Source organism: Micrasema longulum, unplaced genomic scaffold, assembly GCF_059751315.1.
Source record: "Micrasema longulum isolate JH-2025_06_02 unplaced genomic scaffold, ASM5975131v1 h1tg000494l, whole genome shotgun sequence".
In the NCBI taxonomy this organism is placed as follows: domain Eukaryota; kingdom Metazoa; phylum Arthropoda; class Insecta; order Trichoptera; family Brachycentridae; genus Micrasema; species Micrasema longulum.
Window position 1 is genome coordinate 532,047 of NW_028277691.1, and position 18,462 is coordinate 550,508.

General features: G+C 35.7%; 1 protein-coding gene across 15 annotated transcripts in view; it reads left to right on the top strand.

Annotated features, from left to right (window-relative positions):
- LOC148281131 (uncharacterized) overlaps nt 1-18,055 on the top strand; it is a 43,277-nt gene extending 25,222 nt beyond the window's left edge. For 5 of the 15 annotated variants that reach the window (XM_088227248.1, XM_088227249.1, XM_088227253.1 and 2 more), the window contains 9 exons: nt 4,964-5,151; nt 6,940-7,118; nt 10,185-10,224; nt 10,637-10,700; nt 11,810-11,901; nt 12,265-12,333; nt 12,888-13,063; nt 13,139-13,210; nt 16,865-18,055. In XM_088227248.1, the coding sequence (XP_088083374.1) occupies nt 4,964-5,151; nt 6,940-7,118; nt 10,185-10,224; nt 10,637-10,700; nt 11,810-11,901; nt 12,265-12,333; nt 12,888-13,063; nt 13,139-13,210; nt 16,865-17,999 (2,015 nt within the window). In that variant the 3' untranslated portion in view covers nt 18,000-18,055. Of the gene's footprint in view, nt 1-2,715; nt 2,815-2,961; nt 3,172-3,965; nt 4,474-4,963; nt 5,152-6,939; nt 7,119-10,184; nt 10,225-10,636; nt 10,701-11,809; nt 11,902-12,264; nt 12,334-12,887; nt 13,064-13,138; nt 13,211-16,864 lie in introns of those variants that run through there. The other 10 variants (XM_088227250.1, XM_088227251.1, XM_088227256.1 and 7 more) reach the window with 6 other exon arrangements.
- The last annotated feature ends 407 nt before the right edge of the window (nt 18,056-18,462 follow it).

Sequence of the window (18,462 nt, forward strand, 5' to 3'; positions counted from 1 at the left end):
CGACTCTCTTTTAAACGTCATTAGCATCTTTAACATCAAGGAAAACATCATTTTCGCCTGAAAGCAGAAAGCTTTTCTGCACATTTATCAATTAACAAAAAGCGTTTGATAGAGTTGACAGATAAAAAATATTGTAGGTTTTATCGGAGCGGATGCGGGCTAGTGCTTCCCTGTATAAGGACAGCGCAGTATGTGTCAGAGTAAATGGATTGTTCACATGGTAGATCGACATTCCTAATTCCTATAGTATTATTATTATTATTATTATGGATAACTTATATAGCGCCATTTTCGTAATAAAATACCTCAAGGGCGCTTTACATAGTGATTCTATTGTTAAATTATTTAATTGAAGCTTTTAAATTTGTAATTTAATTAAAACAATTTATTTTGTTGTCACATGCTACGGATTTATTCAAATGATTTAGAGAACAAGTGGGTTTTAAGTTTTTTCCGAAACATCACTTCACTTTCACAGCCTCGCACCTCTGCTGGGAGAGCATTCCATGCCATAGGGCCTGCGACCGCAAATGCGCGTTCACTAAATTTAGTGCGCTGTTTGCGTAGAGGTATAATAACTTTTCCTCTCGCCGTAGACGTAGCTGATCTAAGCGTGAAACGCCTGTCAGCTAGTTCATCTGGAATGCATAGTTCCCTTAGATATTCCGGAGCAGAGTTGTGCAGTGACTTATACATAAGCCAACAGAGTTTGTATTCGACCCTCTGTGGAAAACGTAGCCAGTGTAGTTCCCGAAGTAGTGGAGTGATATGACTGAACTTAGAGATTCCGAAAATAAGTCTCGCTGCGGCATTCAATACAGATTGTAGGCGAGTCATTTTGTTCATTTAATGTTAGTCTGTTTTCAGCCATCCTGTTTTCTATTTTCTTGATGCATCCATCAATTAAATTGACAAGCATACTTCTCTCGCCTGGTTTGCAATAAAAACAAATCTGCGTATCATCTGCATAGTAGTGAGACCACAATCCACATTCTTTGATAATGTTCTCTATATCTTTAGTGTAAAGGAGATAGAGAAGTGGTCCGAGTACTGACCCTTGAGGCACTCCTGTAGACACCCGAAAGTTGGTTGAGCTTTTACCCTGGAACACAACTGCATATTCTCTTTTATTAAGATATGAACTGAACCACATATGTGCCTGATCACGGATACCATAAGTTTTCTCCAGACGTTCAAGCAAAATATTATGGTCTACAGTATAGAATACAGCACTCATGTCCAGAAGAGCCATCAACACCACATTACCAGAGTCCACCGCCGTTATAATGTCAGACAGTACTCTTATCACTCCCGTCTCCGTGGAATGAAAACGTCGGTATGCCGATTGCCTTACCGAAAATAAAGAATTCCGCTCGATATAGTTAACGAGCCCATGAGAAACTATTTTTTCTAGTATTTTTGATACGATGGGAAGATTTGAAATAGGACGAAAACTGGAAAGATCTTCCACATCTAGTTGTGATTTTTTTTAAAGTGGAGTTACATTTGCTTTCTTTATGGCTCTCGGAACAATGCTGCGCTCCATGGATGTTGTTGGGGCCAAAACTAAATTGAGCAATATTTCGTTTATTAAATAATTCTTTACAGAACGCATTTAAATTACTAACTTCGTTCCGAAGATTTGGCGGGTTAAAATAATACTTTACAAAGAACGCTTTATTGGTTAATTTTGTATACCGACTAGCAATTTCAGATGTTATTGTTCGGCTTTGCAACATGTTCATTTATTTCAAAAGTGTCGTATATCGTGAATTATTGTTTTATGCCCTTTTAAATGTCGTCTACTGAAGTTGAGATATTTATTTTTCTGTGTATACTTTGTACCCTTGTATTTTTTTATATAATATTTCAAAGAACCGGACATTTGTCCCGTGTTAAGATCCTAGTTTAGTTTATTGTTTCTTGTCCTAGGATGTCACATATAATTTAATTGAGGAAGAGAAATCTCGTAATTGTTTGAAAAGGTCTTAGATATATTTTGTTTGGCACTAAAATATCAGTATTTTTTGTAGAATGTAATCGAAATAGGTTTTGGAAAGCTTGTGAGAGACGAACAAGCTTTAGTCTTCATCTTGAAGTCTGCAAGTGCGCTTGTAGAGTTGCTGACGGAAAGTCAGACCGTAGCAGGCGAGGAGTGTACGCATCCTCGAGTGTTACGTGTATTAGGTAAATGTGGTTACCTCCGTAATCATTTAAAGGATCTGCAGTTATCTTTTAGGATAGTTGCAATAATTATTATTTCTGTGACATTCAATAGTGTGCCTCTAGAGACAATGACGGAAGGTCCTAAGTGACAGGCGAGGCTTGTACGCATCCTCGAGTGTTACGAGTTGCGAGTGTGAGGGTGTGATTGCCCTGTGGTTTTATTTGAGCTGATTTGTGTATTTAATGACTATGTGCCCGCTCAACTTTTTCAGACTATTTTCAATTTAGATTTATGTGACATTGCGGAATTAGATAATAAATAGTATTTTGAAGGAACTGTGTGTCTTTTTCTTCGTTCGCATGTCACCCGAGATTGGCGAGACCGTCGAAGCGAGAACCCTGCACCAGCTGGCGTGAACAATAATGTAATACATCTGTTAAAAATGGAGCTAATACGTTAATGCATTTTTTCAAAAGCCATGTTGGCATCGGATCTAATATACATTGTTTGTTGGTTAATGCCGCAACAATTTTTTTAACTCCATTTATAGTAGTAGCGGCGCCGCGTGCCGGTTTGTTGTTGTTATTTTCGTGACATTGCTAGTTACAGATTCATTCATCTATTTACGTGTATTAATAGGGCGATGGGTTCGTTAGATTAATTTCTTAATGCTTCGAGATTTATGATTGGCCGACTAATATGGCCGAGTACGACGATAAACTATGACGCTTTAAAATGTGCATTCGAAATGTGTTAAAAACGATTTTTACATTGGATAAGCTACATTTTATCGTGTAGGTGTCTGTCTCTACGCTAACCAGTACGCCACGCTGGCGCTGGCGCGGCGCCCGTATTGGCAACGAAATTGCCACACTGCCCGCTGCGCTGCCCGCACGTTAGCGAGTCGCTCTGTGACTCTCGGTGTCTCAGTGTCTCAGTGTCTCAGTGTCTCGGTGCGAGCCGATGCTGACGTGCGGGCTGCGGATGTGTACAATTTGTGGCGCGTACGTCAAAATCAAATAAAATAAGTTGTCAGGCACCGAGATGGATGAAACTGTTACCGCCGCTACGTTTATTTTATTTTATTTATTTGTTTAAACTTCGAACGGAAAATGCATGCACTTTGCCCGACTTATTGCTTAAAGTAATACCTAATAAAAGTAAAAGTAATATTTTTTTTTAATAAAATTAGTAAATAAATTTACAAATTACGGCTGTTATTTATTTTAAAAAAAAAACAACAGCCATTAAAACAAATGAACCAAAAGTATAGACCTATTAAATAAAGCTTGTATATATACATTTATTTGTATCCACAATTAAATTACGAGAAATGTGGAATCGAGGAAAAACTAAATATATAAAAACGTTTCAGTAGTTTACATATTTATTAATTTATATAGCGCTCATAGGTTCTTCAATTTTTTTTTCTTAGTTTTTTTTTTAACTGGTTCAAAGTATTTCTAATACCAAATTATCATTTTTATCGATAATTCTATAATTAGTAATAAATTTTCTTTTAATATAGTTTATCTTTTTTAGACTTTCTTAATTTGTGAATTAATAATATTGTTTTGAATGCTCTGTATTACTTATAATTATGCTTACATATATGTATATTTGATCGTATTTGTAACTAATATGTAAAAAGCACTAAGTGCCGTTTATTTTAATAAAATAAAATAATAATAAGTACACATTGAAATAAAGGATTTTTAGGTTATTTGTATTTTTATAAACAGTTTTCTCAATGGTATAACTCAATAATTAAAAAAAAAATTCGTTGCTCATATTTAAGGCGCCATTTTGTCGAAAACCAAATATAAATGGGCGAAATATGATTTAAAAAAACGCGCGCGCTCCCTCCGGTAGTTCGTAGCGTACTAAAAACTGGACCAACGTGCAGGCGATATGACAGTCGTTCGATCAGCACCCTTAGATCTGTGTTGAAAAACTGACCGCAAATACTCTCTACTACACGTTTGCAGATACGTATTTGCCAGCATACTGGTGAACGTATCGGCCAACGTGTAGAGCTGCCTTTAGCGTAGTAGTAGCGAGTACCGAGTACCTATCACCTACCTTCTACTTGTACCGACTTCGGCGCGAAAATTGGTTCTATTTCCAAACTACGGTCGCCGTCGTGGCCGTTGTTTCGCATTGCGCGGCTCGCGCGGCAGCGTCAGCAGCGTCAGAAGCGTCAGCAGCGTACAGTGGCGGACGTAAAGTGACTTTCCGCACATCGGGGCCGCCCTCCGGCTCCGCGCCGCCCGCCTTCGGAGCGCCGGCCCCGGCTCCGGCGGGAGGTGAGTTACTGCGCGTCACCCACTGCCATTTGGAACATATACACCGGGACCTCGTTATACACGGTTTCGAAATAACACGGTCCAAAAATTAAATAATAAAAAATAACTTCACTTCAAGAGGAAACGCGGTCTGACTTTTCTTCATACAAATGTATTCCCGTATTTTATCCTCGGATTATGGCACTTGAGCACTTTTAAATAAATATTTCCCTATTTAAATTTATTTCAACAGAGAGGGAAAAAAAATTGTGAAGGGAATATGGAAGTCTAGGCATTTACAGGGCTTATGAGACAAGCATTTGGACATAATCAAACATTGTTAAATCTGTCCCTCTTCAATTGGATAAAATAAGCAGTTTCTATGGCCGTCCTATAGCAAAAATAACTTACGCGGCGTTGTCACTTATATATATGTATACAAAGAAATATATACTTGGATAAATTGTTTGTAGCTTTATGCAGTAATGTAAATGAATATTGTCTTGTCCAGGGAGGCCGCGGGAGGATGCCGGCTGCTCTCGCACCATGAAAGAGTATGAGGAACAGGCGGCCGCTCTACGCAAGGACAACTTCAACCTCAAGCTGAGGGTTTACTTCCTCGAGGAGCGCCTCGAGGCCTCGGCTCCGCACAACACCTTCACACAGCATAACCTCACCATGCAGAACATCCAACTTAAGGTGACATTTCACCCTATAGAACTTGTATACAGTCTGTTCCCCAGAGTAATGATTTGCATGAGAAGCCTTTTAGCTCTATCGCCTAGAACAAAAGAGTTCCAAATTTTTGGTTTGGTTTTCCAAAGTTTAATAAACGGTTTCGGTTTGCGCTTGCGATTCTCGACCCAAGTGCCTACGGCTCGTTGTATTCCTGTAAACTGTATCCAACTTTATGGTTGATAATCATATAATGGTTTTAGTTCATACTTATTACTACTCTTAGGTCAGTTCATTATTACTAAAATTTCCACATAAAAATCAATAAGGGCAGATTAATATTTTTTGTAATTTTTTTTGTATATTTTTGAAATATAATAAGCGGCCACTCACCGGTAAAAATCTTGCTAAGAGAAATCGAGTGGAGATCAGTCAACCTCGTGTTGTATGGGTTCTTGCCTATGCCTGGCATAAAGCAAGTATAATAAAATGAAATCTTATACTATAAATACCAATCCACCCCGTGTTATATTACTATGCCGTGTAGACTTTTGCCATAGTGTGAAATTGGCCAATCTCGATGGGCTCATGGCTCCCACATGTACGGCGGTTCAGTCTCCCTGAATTATTATTATTATTATGGATAACTTATATAGCGCCATTTTCGTAATAAAATACCTCAAGGGCGCTTTACATAGTGATTCTATTGTTAAATTAATTGAATTGAAGCTTTAGAAATTGTAATTTAATTAAAACAATTTATTTTGTTGTCACATGCTACGGATTTATTCAAATGATTTAGAGAACAAGTGGGTTTTAAGTTTTTTCCGAAACATCACTTCACTTTCACAGCCTCACACCTCTGCTGGGAGAGCATTCCATGCCGTAGGGCCTGCGACCGCAAATGCGCGTTCACTAAATTTAGTGCGCTGTTTGCGTAGAGGTATAATAACTTTTTCTCTCGCCGTAGACATAGCTGATCTAAGCGTGAAACGCCTGTCAGCTAGTTTATCTGGAATGCATAGTTCCCTTAGATATTCCGGAGCAGAGTTGTGCAGTGACTTATACATAAGCCAACAGAGTTTGTATTCGACCCTCTGTGGAAAACGTAGCCAGTGTAGTTCCCGAAGTAGTGGAGTGATATGACTGAACTTAGAGATTCCGAAAATAAGTCTCGCTGCGGCATTCAATACAGATTGTAGGCGAGTCATTTTGTTCATTGGTAGACCTGCATAGATACCATTACAATAATCGACTCTAGACACTACAAACGCATTTATTAATTGACGGACGGCATCAACCGGAAAATTTTTGTGTATGCATTTAATTTGTCTCAGCTGGTAGAAGCATAAAATTATCGTTCTACTAATTTGAGCGTCAAGAAAAAGGTCAGAATTTAGTAAAACTCCCAGTAGTTTAACGGTGGGTAAAGCGGTACTCCCTACATTGGGTAGAGCCGTATCCTGGATCAAATTCTGTCGTCTGGCTGAAGCCACCCACAGCTGTTCAGTTTTTGATGGGTTCAATGTTAGTCTGTTTTCAGCCATCCAGTTTCCTATTTTCTTGATGCATCCATCAATTAAATTGACAAGCACACTTCTCTCGCCTGGTTTGCAATAAAAATAAATCTGCGTATCATCTGCATAGCAGTGAGACCACAATCCACATTCTTTGATAATGTTCTCTATATCTTTAGTGTAAAGGTGATAGAGGAGTGGTCCGAGTACTGACCCTTGAGGCACTGAGGCCTTGAATGTACTTTAGGTACGTAGGACACATCGTCGCATCACACTTGTTCCATCTGTTGCGCAGGTGAGCGTGGAGAACCTGAGAAGGGAAGTAAAGGAGCAGCAGGAGCTGTTGTGTGCGGCGGCGCGCGCCATGGACCTGGTGGAGAGTGCGGCAGCCAAGCGTGAGGCTGAGCTGCTGCAGCAGTTGGGCGCCTGTTCTACTCCTCAGGATGACCTCGCGGAACAGAGCCACGAGAACAGGTGTGAATTATAAAACAGAAGATTTGGATAACATTAACGTCTATAGTCAATATGAAAACCATAATAATAAATCAAAATAAAAATGTGTAATTTTATCTATGTGATATGATAAATAATAGATAATAATAATAATAATAATAAATAATGTATATGAAGTATTTATTGAAAGTGGTTTTTCACTGCACTATTGTGTATCTTAATAGTTCTAGGACTTGAGCCTGAAGCACTTGTGACTTTCTTGTGAAATGTAAAGGAGACTGTCGCGGTTGTTGCCGTTGTTGCGGAACTAAATACATTGCTTGAAAAATGTACGAGACACTGCAACCTTTGCAGTTGTCATCAGTATTTTTGTTTCACTCTCCTTCGTCATATCTAACTTGTTTAAACGCGCCTCGCATGTACCGTCCTGTGCGGATAACGGAATGCTGCCATTAGTAGTATAATACGCTCGCATGCAATAATTATTGTACCTAGTTCCGCACAGCTGTATAATAAAAATGTGTGTGTAATTCCACTTATATTCATGGTGAACTTTGGTAATTAAAAATATTTAGAGCAAAACAGAACAATTTATCCGATTTCAAAATGAAGAAAAAGATTATAAATTGTCTTCAAATAAAATTGAAAAAAAATGGAGGTTTTTTGATATTTATTATAAAATAATATTTTATTCGAGCTTGGCTATTTATGGTGCGTTGTTTTTTTTTAAATGACCCACGATGATTGTGCCAAACACTTATGACTATTTTCTTCATGTAATATTTTATTAGTTCTGATTATGTTTTTATTTGTACCATTGTTATTATTGTTACCCTTCTCAAATTTTTTTTTTTGCACCACAACAGGCCAGTAGGCCTAATTACAGTGGTGAATTACATCACAGAGCACCCAGGCTTGAGAAAAATCACATATAGGACGGGACCATTTTTTTTGTATTTTTAATGAAAACTTGATTAAAGCCGATTAATGTCCGTTTATGAAGTAAGGATAACTTATTTTTAAAAATCCCTATCATTTGTAAAAAGCTCCAGAGGGAGGTCAATTATAATGCCACCTAACGTTTAGGAAACAATAAACTGTTAACGCACGGTGGCAAACATTTCGTCCACTTTTTATTTGTTGGTAAAATTAAATTGTTTTACAAGATTACTACTAACTAAACAAACCAAATATTATGAAATATAGTTTATTATTGAAAATCACATTGAAAAATACAAAAAAAAAAAATACAAAACTTACCACCACATAATATGTAGTGAATAAAATTGAGCTAGAATGATATGGCGCAAAACATTTTTTGCAAAGTGCTATTTCGCACGAACAGCATATTAGGTTGCTGCGTTTGACTGTCCCTTTTGTGTAGCATATAAGTCACTTTAATGTATAATTTCAATCATAAATAATATTTTCAACAAGTTAGCAAAAGTTTTATACCGACTTTTTGTATCAATGCAGTATTTAACACCAAATTGATGACTGAAATTTGTTGAAGAAAATTGTTTTGCATCCCCTCCGTTCTTTGTCCAAGTAAAATCGGAGTTGTTGGTATTAGAGTTGCCATTTGGAAGAGGCGTATTTAGTTCCTCGCTGGAACTGCTACTATAATCAAAAGGCGGGGCCAGGTTTCCTGGACATGGTATGTAATCGGCATCTGCCACCAAATCATCGCTATAGTCTAAAAACGTGGTATCTTCCATTGCTTGAGACATTCTATTGGTTGACGTGGATGGTCCGTATGCATCAGCTGTTGTAGTGGTACGTCAGGAAAATGTCGAATGGTGCATGCCTAAACTATCTTTTGAATCTGAGTCGCCTCTAATATCCGATTCGTCGGCCATTTCGTAATTTCCTTCGTTCATATAATATTCACATTAATTTTCCGTCAATGGTCTCCTGTAATTATCTGCCATGTTTTAAAAGGGCGTTAAAATTATTAAAAAATGTATTAAACATAATGTGAACTGAAATGAACACTATAAGAACGTAAATAAAATCCAAGAAAGCAACAAAACAAAAATCCATATATTTTCTAATAACATGTCAGCCCTATGTTTCTGCAGCTCAAATTTAGTTTTAAAATATTTAACATATGTATTACTACAGAAAAAATATTATGGTACAATAAAATACGTGATAAAAATATTTCAAAATTAAATATTAGAAACCATATAATCTGTTGAATTTGACACATGGGTAAATATTTTTAACAAAATACTCAAAACTACGAACATTAAATATATTTTTAGTATTTAATACTAATATATGATCATTAAAAAATATAAATCATACCAGTTTTCTCCCTGAAGACGGTTTGGAATCGAAAAAACCAGAGAAACAAGTCGAGACACGTTCAAACAGCGCAAAGTTCCACGCGGGATGGTCGGTGGCAAATATAAGTGACACTTATTTTTTTTTGCTACCACTTGCACCACCGGTTTCAATTTGTACCAAAAATGACATTTAAAACAAGTACTGTCTGTCTGTTTACCTAACGAAACAAGTACATAAACATAATTTTAGATGGAAATTAGTAGAGATATTGACCTTTATTGAAAGTGGCACGTATATTTGCCACAGATCTATAAAGGGTTAATAAACCTTTTTTTATCATAAAAGAGAGAACAGACAATCAACATATTTAAAAAAATAATAATATGTATATCTTATAAGTAAAAGTCATAGAACAAAAAGGAAACTTAAACTTTAAAAGTGAGAACAAAAACTAAATTTAAAAAGTGAGAACAAAAAATAAATAGTTTTTAATCTTCGTCCCTCCCCCTTGCCGAGTGACGCCGCTGACTTAGTGACCCACGAGCTGGTACTAACAAAAATAATTAACAAAATTTGACCCACTTCTCAAAAAGGTTCATCATCACCGGTGTAGATGATCAAATGATGACAGAATGGTGATCACCTAAACCAGCCAAAACTATAATGTTTAAGTAGGCCCACGATTTTTATTAATAATAAGAATAAGGCTCACGATGCTCGTGTCTCTTCAGCTTATTTTCCATTAGAATTGTGTATCTTAAAATTGATATTATATAATGTTAAAATTAATTGCAGATGCAATGGCAATGATGTCACACCAAAAATCATATCCGAAGTAAGTTTTTATTTTATTTTTATGAATTTAATGTAAACAATTTATAAATACAGGTAAAACATATTACATTTATTAAAAATTTATTTTGATTTTTACATTTATTTTTCTTACTTTGAGAATTTCAAGGTAAAAGATAAGTGACATTTCGTCGACTTACGTATCTGTTTTGATTCACCGAAACTTGATAGGTAGGTAGATAAAATATTAAATACTGTTTTTTTTCAGAAACTTCTTTAGAGTTTTTTTGCTTTAATTTGTAGAATTATTCTGATTGATTGAAATATTATTATGGTAACCAAAATCTGAAATGTAATGCGCCCTTCATACAAAGTATCATTGAAACTGAGCTGCACAAATTGGCCACAATTATTATAACTGTTATTAGCATTATTTTCCTTCCATAAACTTCCAGGAAGAGAATCTTCACCTGGAGAGACTAAAGCAGGAGAACAGAAACGCATGCCAGATGGTTCAAGGTTTTTATTTTATTTATCTGTTTTTTTATGTAAATGAAAATTAAACTAGCCTTTTCAGACCTGCATAATTTACCGTGGATATAAAAAATGATTTGTATTCTATATGTACTAAATTAATATAATTAATTGAAAAATTTTAGTATTTTTTAATTTTTTACATTATTTAACATTTATGCGAATGAATACTTTATCTCAATCTAATAATCAACAAATTTTATAAAGCACATCTTATATATATATATATATTTCGGTAGTAAGATGGCAGAACAATGTTGAGGAGAGCTGAAATCAGATTTTGACCGGCTGGATTTCACTCCCTAGGGAGTTATTAAGATCTAAATTTATTGCAACAGAGATTATCCCGTCAAATGTATATTTTGTCTCCTGCGAAAGTGGTCACTGTCCCATTGTCCGCCCGTGGAAAGGTGTCTACAAACATACCGGATATTGTTATTAATTTACTAGATGAACTCCACATTACTCCCATTATTCCGCTTGCTATAAATGAAAATAATATTCTATTTTATTTAGTTCTAAGATTAACATAGTCTAATACAGTATTTTATAATTTATCAAAATATGTTAAATTGAATTATTTTATTTGGTATAAAAGGAATAATTATTTAAATGATTTTTTTTAGAACTTTATAGCATCAATAATTTCCGAGATACCTGACTTTTAGTGCGTAAATTACAGTTGTTACATTATATTAAGTAGAAAAATACGCAATGTTTTATTTTTTAATTGATTAGATTATCAAAATGTCATCCTCGAGATTAGAAGCATGCCGAATACCACACTTCGGGTGGTTTGGAATCAGCTAGAACGGTCTCTGCAGTATTTGATTAATCTGCTTCGTGTAATAATCGGGGAGATGGATACGTCTAATTTCATACCCTCGGTGGTTGTTTGCCTCTAATTCATTAGCTGCCTTTTTGCGGTCCGTGTTCGCTCAATTAAGTGTTCAAGTTAAATGTCACCATACCTTTGAATATTTTCGGAAACAGTCGGATAGCCTCAGTCTAATAGAACTTCTTTTTATCTTGAACAACTTTCACTCAGTGATTTTTACCCCAACTGTAACCGAGTGTCGGATTGATGTTTGCAGGTTGCTTGAAACGCATATATCAGATGGAAAAGGACAATGAGAAGTTAAGGGCGAGCTTACAGAGGAAGGAAGACAGGGTGGCCAAGCTACAGGTATGGGTAGACTATGCGTAATTTCTTATTTCCTTATTATTATAATCAATCGGAATATGTAAATTCATTAGTAATATATAAACATGTTTTATATAGGATTGTAAAAGGTTCACCAACCGTTCACCATTACCTTGCCTGCATTATAACATTTTGGGTTCGTGCTGCAGGGAAGACCGGAGATGCAATGACAACAGTCTGTTCTGTTTATTTATTCTACTTTCAAATTTACATGGCCTATCTGCGCTATAATGATGTAAGCGATGATATGCATTCGGAATGGGGACAAATTGTGATAATAAAATATAAAAGGAAAATTCCTTCTGATCTGGGTACCGTAGAGACTTACAGCTTTGTTTATTCCAGTGTCGATTGAGAAAAGCCGAATTACAGCTGGAGATGACTCATGTGGTAAACTGGAGTCCAGTCATCCAGGTCCGATTATACTTTACTTATTTCTGCCGTAAACTAATAAATCACAAAATTAAAAATTTCTTTCGTATAAGGACTTAACAGGAATTGCAAGCGTGCAATTTGTCGACCGGTTCTAATTCCAAAATATATTATCTGATAAAAATATTAAAACATACGTTATACATTGGTCCTTACTTCTGAAATTTAAATTATAATTACGAAATAATTAACCTTGTTTTTATGAGGTTCTGAGGTCCTGAGGTATGAGGTCCGATTCCTGAATGTGTCATTATTAAATTTAAAAAAAAAATTCACTATAATATTTTATTGTTACCGTTCCAATAATTAATATGATTGAGGAATGTCGCAATTGGTGTATCGACACAGTGACTTATCTGCGACTTTTAACTGACACAATCTGGGAATCTATGTAAATTTCATGTAACCTAAGAAAGTGTCGAACTGCGGGTGCTGCCTACCAGCCTACCAGCCTACCTGTATTATAAGGGAAGATTTATCCGCAATTCTGTACAAAAGAGCACAAATATCACTTATATCACTTTTCTCTGTTGCAGATAAACAGTTCCGAGAAGGAAAGTGACTCTAGCATTGTTGACGAATATAAACTAATTCTCAAATCCAAAGAGAACCGAATCACCGATCTAGAAGAAGAAATTAAACATTTGAGCAACAAGAGTAGTGCCAATGCGAAGGATTCTCTTTATGTTGCGAACCGAGATCTAGGAACTGAGTACGTACTACACCATTTCCAACCGGTGCAGTGATCACTCTCTCGGTGTATTATAATTGTCCGTTATTATTTCAGAACTATTGAAAAAATGCTCTCCAATCGCCTTCAGGAAATGGCTCAATTCTTGGACTCCTTGTTATCCCACAGGTGAATAACGTTTATGATTATATCGAATATTCATATGCATTATATCAAACTACTTGAAAGTATATAACGTATTCAAATCGCTCTTGTCTTTATTCCTAATATAAACAAACGTCGATGAAAAAAGGTTGCTAGTGCTAGTGCCAGTAAAAGGTGTGCATTGAGAAGTTGAATGGTGTATATTCTGTTTAAAGAAAGTGCTCGAAAAGTGTAATAAACGATTCAATAAGTTACTTTATATTTTTTTATGTTAATTATTGTGGCTTAACACGGGCACAGCCTAAAAGGCCATTAAAGGTTCGTGAATATGAATGGTTTGATAATGAATTAATAAATATATTAGAATAATTTTTTTTTTTCTTTAAATATTGATATTGAACAGAAAAATATATAATATCTAATAAACTCGAGCTAACAAACTAATCTCTTGTTCACATTTTAGGGCATAATGAAATATGATTACCTAATGTTTACATCTTAACGTAAATAATCATTCATAAAATAGCATGTTTATTGTGACATTCCATAATTAATGTGAATTAAGTTTCAAGTGCCTTTACCAGCCGGTACCGACACGGCGCGGCGTGCGGCCGATAAGTATAGGCGTTTAGGTACCTACTATAGTTACAGAGCATATATGTAGCATGCGCGGTCCGTCCATAGAACGGATGGAACTGTTGGTTCCCTAAATTTTACCGCTAGAATTAAAAAAAAAAAAATAATGATAATAATATAAATATATATAATATTGTTTATTATAATGAACAAATACTAACAATGTTAATTTGTCGATTAATGCAACTAGATCTGTAACGGAGTCGACAAACAATCAATCTAATTTGTAAATGTGACGATGACACCCCCAGCGCACAACCATTCCCTGCTTCGGACAAAAGCGAACTGCGCTTGGGATCTAAAAAATCTCAGCGCATAGCGCTATCCTTGAAAAAGCAGCGAATTCATACAGTTCCAAAGAGGTGGGGCGTATGGTATTAAAATTCTGAGTACGCGCATGCGCAGTCCAAATTTTCAATGATTCTGGAAGCAATTTCAAAAAACCGTTCCAAATTCATTATCTCGTTATGCTGTACTGTGTTTTAACAAATTAAGGACTAGAATCGCTTGACCCAACCGAATGTTGTCTATTGTCGCTAAATATAACTCTACTGCGGTATTATAAGAGCACAAAATCGCTTGATCGATTTTTTTCTTACACTTATTCGAATAAAATAACATAATATTTTAGTTGACCAATAATAATTAGGTCTGTCAGTTTGTTTATATATTTACAGAATCCGATTACGCTATTAGTGAAAATCTATTTTAATTAAATAGGGCAGACGTGAAAAATATATACCCAAATCTAAATAATATGTGTAATTGTGTTTTGGAATCTTTGATAGTTAAGAGTTTTGCATCGCGAACGTTTGCCGAAAAAAAACTTGTTATTAAAAATGGTAAACCTACGCCGAATTTAAAAATAATAACAAAACAAAATCATGTGACTGACATTTTTCGAATTTCATTTATACGAAAACTTGGTGGATTTGTGGTTGTGGACAAGTGTCAAAATTATATTGTTGGCCGTGTGTTTTATTCTGCACTAACAATTTCAACAAGGATTTTGTGATTTAAACAATCTCATTAAATTTGCAAAAAGACACAAGTGTTCCTAATATCATATCGATTCATGTTTTAAACTCAAGCGTTTCAATAAAGAAAACAGAAAAGAAACTTGTTTAAGTGAACAACAAAAAATAAATATCGATATTTACAACAATACAGTTGCAGCTAATAGATATATTATATCCAAACTCATAGATGTTGTATGTTTTCTTTCAAAACAAGAATCGCCTTTTAGAAGACATCGTGAATTATCAAATTCTTTAAACAGGGGAAATTATATAGAACTATTATACCTAATAAGCAGTTGCGATAGCCAGTTAAATATCTCAACATAGTCCCATGGATTTGGAACTTGTGACTCAATAAATTGATAATGCTTATAAATATGTTTTTTGGCAATAAATAAAATAAAAGACAAACGAATATTTATTTTATAAGTAAAATAAGTATTTGCGTTTTTATGATTTACCTAAATATTTTAATTTTGGAGTTCATTTTTTACGAGTTATAATGCATGGTATACTGGACTTATGTACGCATTTATGTACTTTTTGGATATGTATGTAAATATTGCTTCCCTAACCGAAAATCTCACCGCACGCCCCTGATATGTAGGTACCTAATCTACCTACTAACCACAGAGATAAGCACACAATCTCGTTCAATGAATAAATGAAATGAGCTAGAGATCCAAAAAACACAAAGATATGAAAGATCTGAATGACACAAAGATTCATTTAGTTCAGCACTCTTTTCATTCGCGAACTAACTGACCGAGATGAAAGAAACATATCTCTAGTTCAATGTTTCGGATCTTGTCAGTATGACAGGGTCGTTTGCGAACTACACACCTCTAACGTACATAGTGCATACATATCTACTAAATTACCAGCCAAACCTTTTTAAATGTTGACTTTTTAAGATAATATTTATTTAAGTTATTTTCTGTGAAACAAAATCATGAATATTCTATTATTCTTCACAAACGCCTAGTACAAAGTAGCTGCAATTCACAAAATGATGTGTGACCTGTCAAACAAATCACTCTGCTAACGAACAAACTGCTTGGTTTAGTCGCTAGTTTGTCAACAGCTGCAGCATGACAACTGGTCTTAAAACGTTCTTAAATGCATTGTTTTAAACTAATTATTAAAGTCTTAATAAAACTTTCTTTTTTGCAATTTTTTCTCTGTTTTTGATGTGTATTATTATTATCTTATCTCTTTCTGAAATATTTTTTTTTAATATTTTCAATATGTGTACCATATACATATATTATTATCTTATTAATATACTATAAATTAATTTTTATTATTTATTTTTAATATTAATTTGTTCATACTAATCCCGCCCAATTTACAATAGCTTACTTTTCTTTAAAAAAAAATGTATTTTCTTTAAAACATTTTTATATGTAATATATTTTCTGTACTAAATTTGTATACTTTGTGGAAATCTGTTATTGGTTCTGAGTTTATACACTATATCTGTTTGTTTACTATAAATATGTATGTAGAACTGTTGGTTTCCTAAATGAAATGAAATAAACAAAATACCAATTTTTTACAAGTTAATTACAATTTGCTTTTTAATTCTAACATTTTTCTTGTATCCATATTTTTCTCTTTTTTATTATGCAAAGTTGCACTTTTGATTTTGCATTGCATCATGCTTTTTTTGTTTCTACGTGTACTTACCAGTATTATTTTTGTAAACGCCCCTTGGGCGTATTGTAAAATTGAATAAATAAATATCCCGCAAGCTAGACATCTTTCTCTCTTACATTGTGCAGTCAACAACACTGTCCAAATGTTTGTAGAAAAAGCTGGATTTAGTTAATTATATTAATTTGTTTAATCCGAACATAGTTTGTCTATTCTGTAAGTCCTGTGTGCGGAAGTTGACAAATTTAATGCTATTAAAGCATTTTTCACCGGCTCTTCTTGAACGTAGACCTTGTTAATATTTAATCTGTATGGCGTGGTGAAAAAAAAGGCAATTCAGTCTGTTAATCCCTATATTTCATTTTAGGTGTGTACTAGGAGAAGAGAAACGAAGAAAAGTTGAGCTTTTAATGGAACAATCTTTAGAGTTACCTGTCGGCCTTAAACTAGATCCCTCTATTTCTCATTATTTAGAGGAAAGCTTAGCGGATCTCTCTCTGGGTCGTCCGTCGCACTCTTTCCACTTGGCGGATATTACTGCCCTACTGGGACACCACGACGCCACTCTTCCTTATATTAAATCATTTCCGTCGTGCCGAAACAACGATTCGGGACAACAAGATCGCGAAGTTGATGAGCTTAAAAGACAGTTAAAAAATTATCACGAGCGCTGTATATGTCTCGGCGTTTCTGACGAAGACGGAGTTTTGTCCCTCGACCCGCTTAAACCAGACTCGTGTAGTAAACGAACTCCCAAAAAAAGTAAACCCGAGAAGATTCGTTCTATCCTGTGCGGAGAGGACACCGACAGAGATTCCGAAGGTTGGTCTGAACCCGACAGAAATGAATCATTTCGAAGAATGGGCCTTCCTCGCCACCAGGAGCCGGACTCTGCTCTTATCGAGGAAAAAAACAAACTGAATACTTTACTGCAGAATTCTGCCTCTCAAATAATAAAATTAGAGGAAGAACTGGAATCTGAAAAGGTACGATACGAGAACAAGATCCTAGAACAGCGGGATGAAATAGATAACCTAGCTCGGAAGTTCGAGCAAGTTGTCGAAGATTCTCGCCGGTCAGTGGAGAGGAATCGCAGCGCCCTCGAGGATTCGGAGAAAGAAAAAAATTCCCTGAAGGAAGCATTGCGAGAATCTGAAAATCGTTTAGCAATACTTTTAGAAGAGCTTAAAGAGGAGAATGAAGACAAGCGCGCGCTGGCCGAGGAAGCCGAAGGGGGGGAAAGGGAGGGTGAAGGAGAGGTGTCCTTACGGTGCCCGTCCCCGGACCAGGGGATCGACAGCGACCGACTGTCCAGCCTGGAGGCTGCGTCCCCGGCGGAGCAAACCCGCGAGCTGCAGTGCCGTGTCCGTCAGCTGGAGGAGGCTCTTCGCAGTACGAGGGCGCGCCGGGGACTGCAGGAGCGCGCCATCTGTCACCAGATCCACCGCACGGCTTCTCTTCTCCGCCAGGTCCGTGGAAACCTCCAACGTCGCTCTCCTTAATATAACTGATAATATTTTTTTGTAAATTTGTACCAAATAAATACTAAACTGGTCAACTCAACCATTTTATTGATCTATTTTAAAATCGTAAACAAGGGCGAGACTAAAGTTTATGTACTCCAGGACGTTTCTCTTACGTGGAGGGACGTGTTATGCTCAATACTGTCGGTCTTGCAGAATATGTTGTATGGTATTCAATATAAAATGCTGACCTGCTTCTTCAGTCGTCGGTCTATATTTATCATCATCAATCAATGGACTATGAACCCCACACTTTTATCTAATACATTGTGAAGAGACGCTGCATGTAGTGTTCCAATGTAGTGTCCTATGCACTGTCAGGTATGGAAAAGGGTATGATGATGTTTCAAAATAATGGTTGGTAATAACAGAAATATCTATGATTTATATTACTACATACGAGGTGTGTTCGGACAATAATGGGAATTTTTTAATTTTGCCG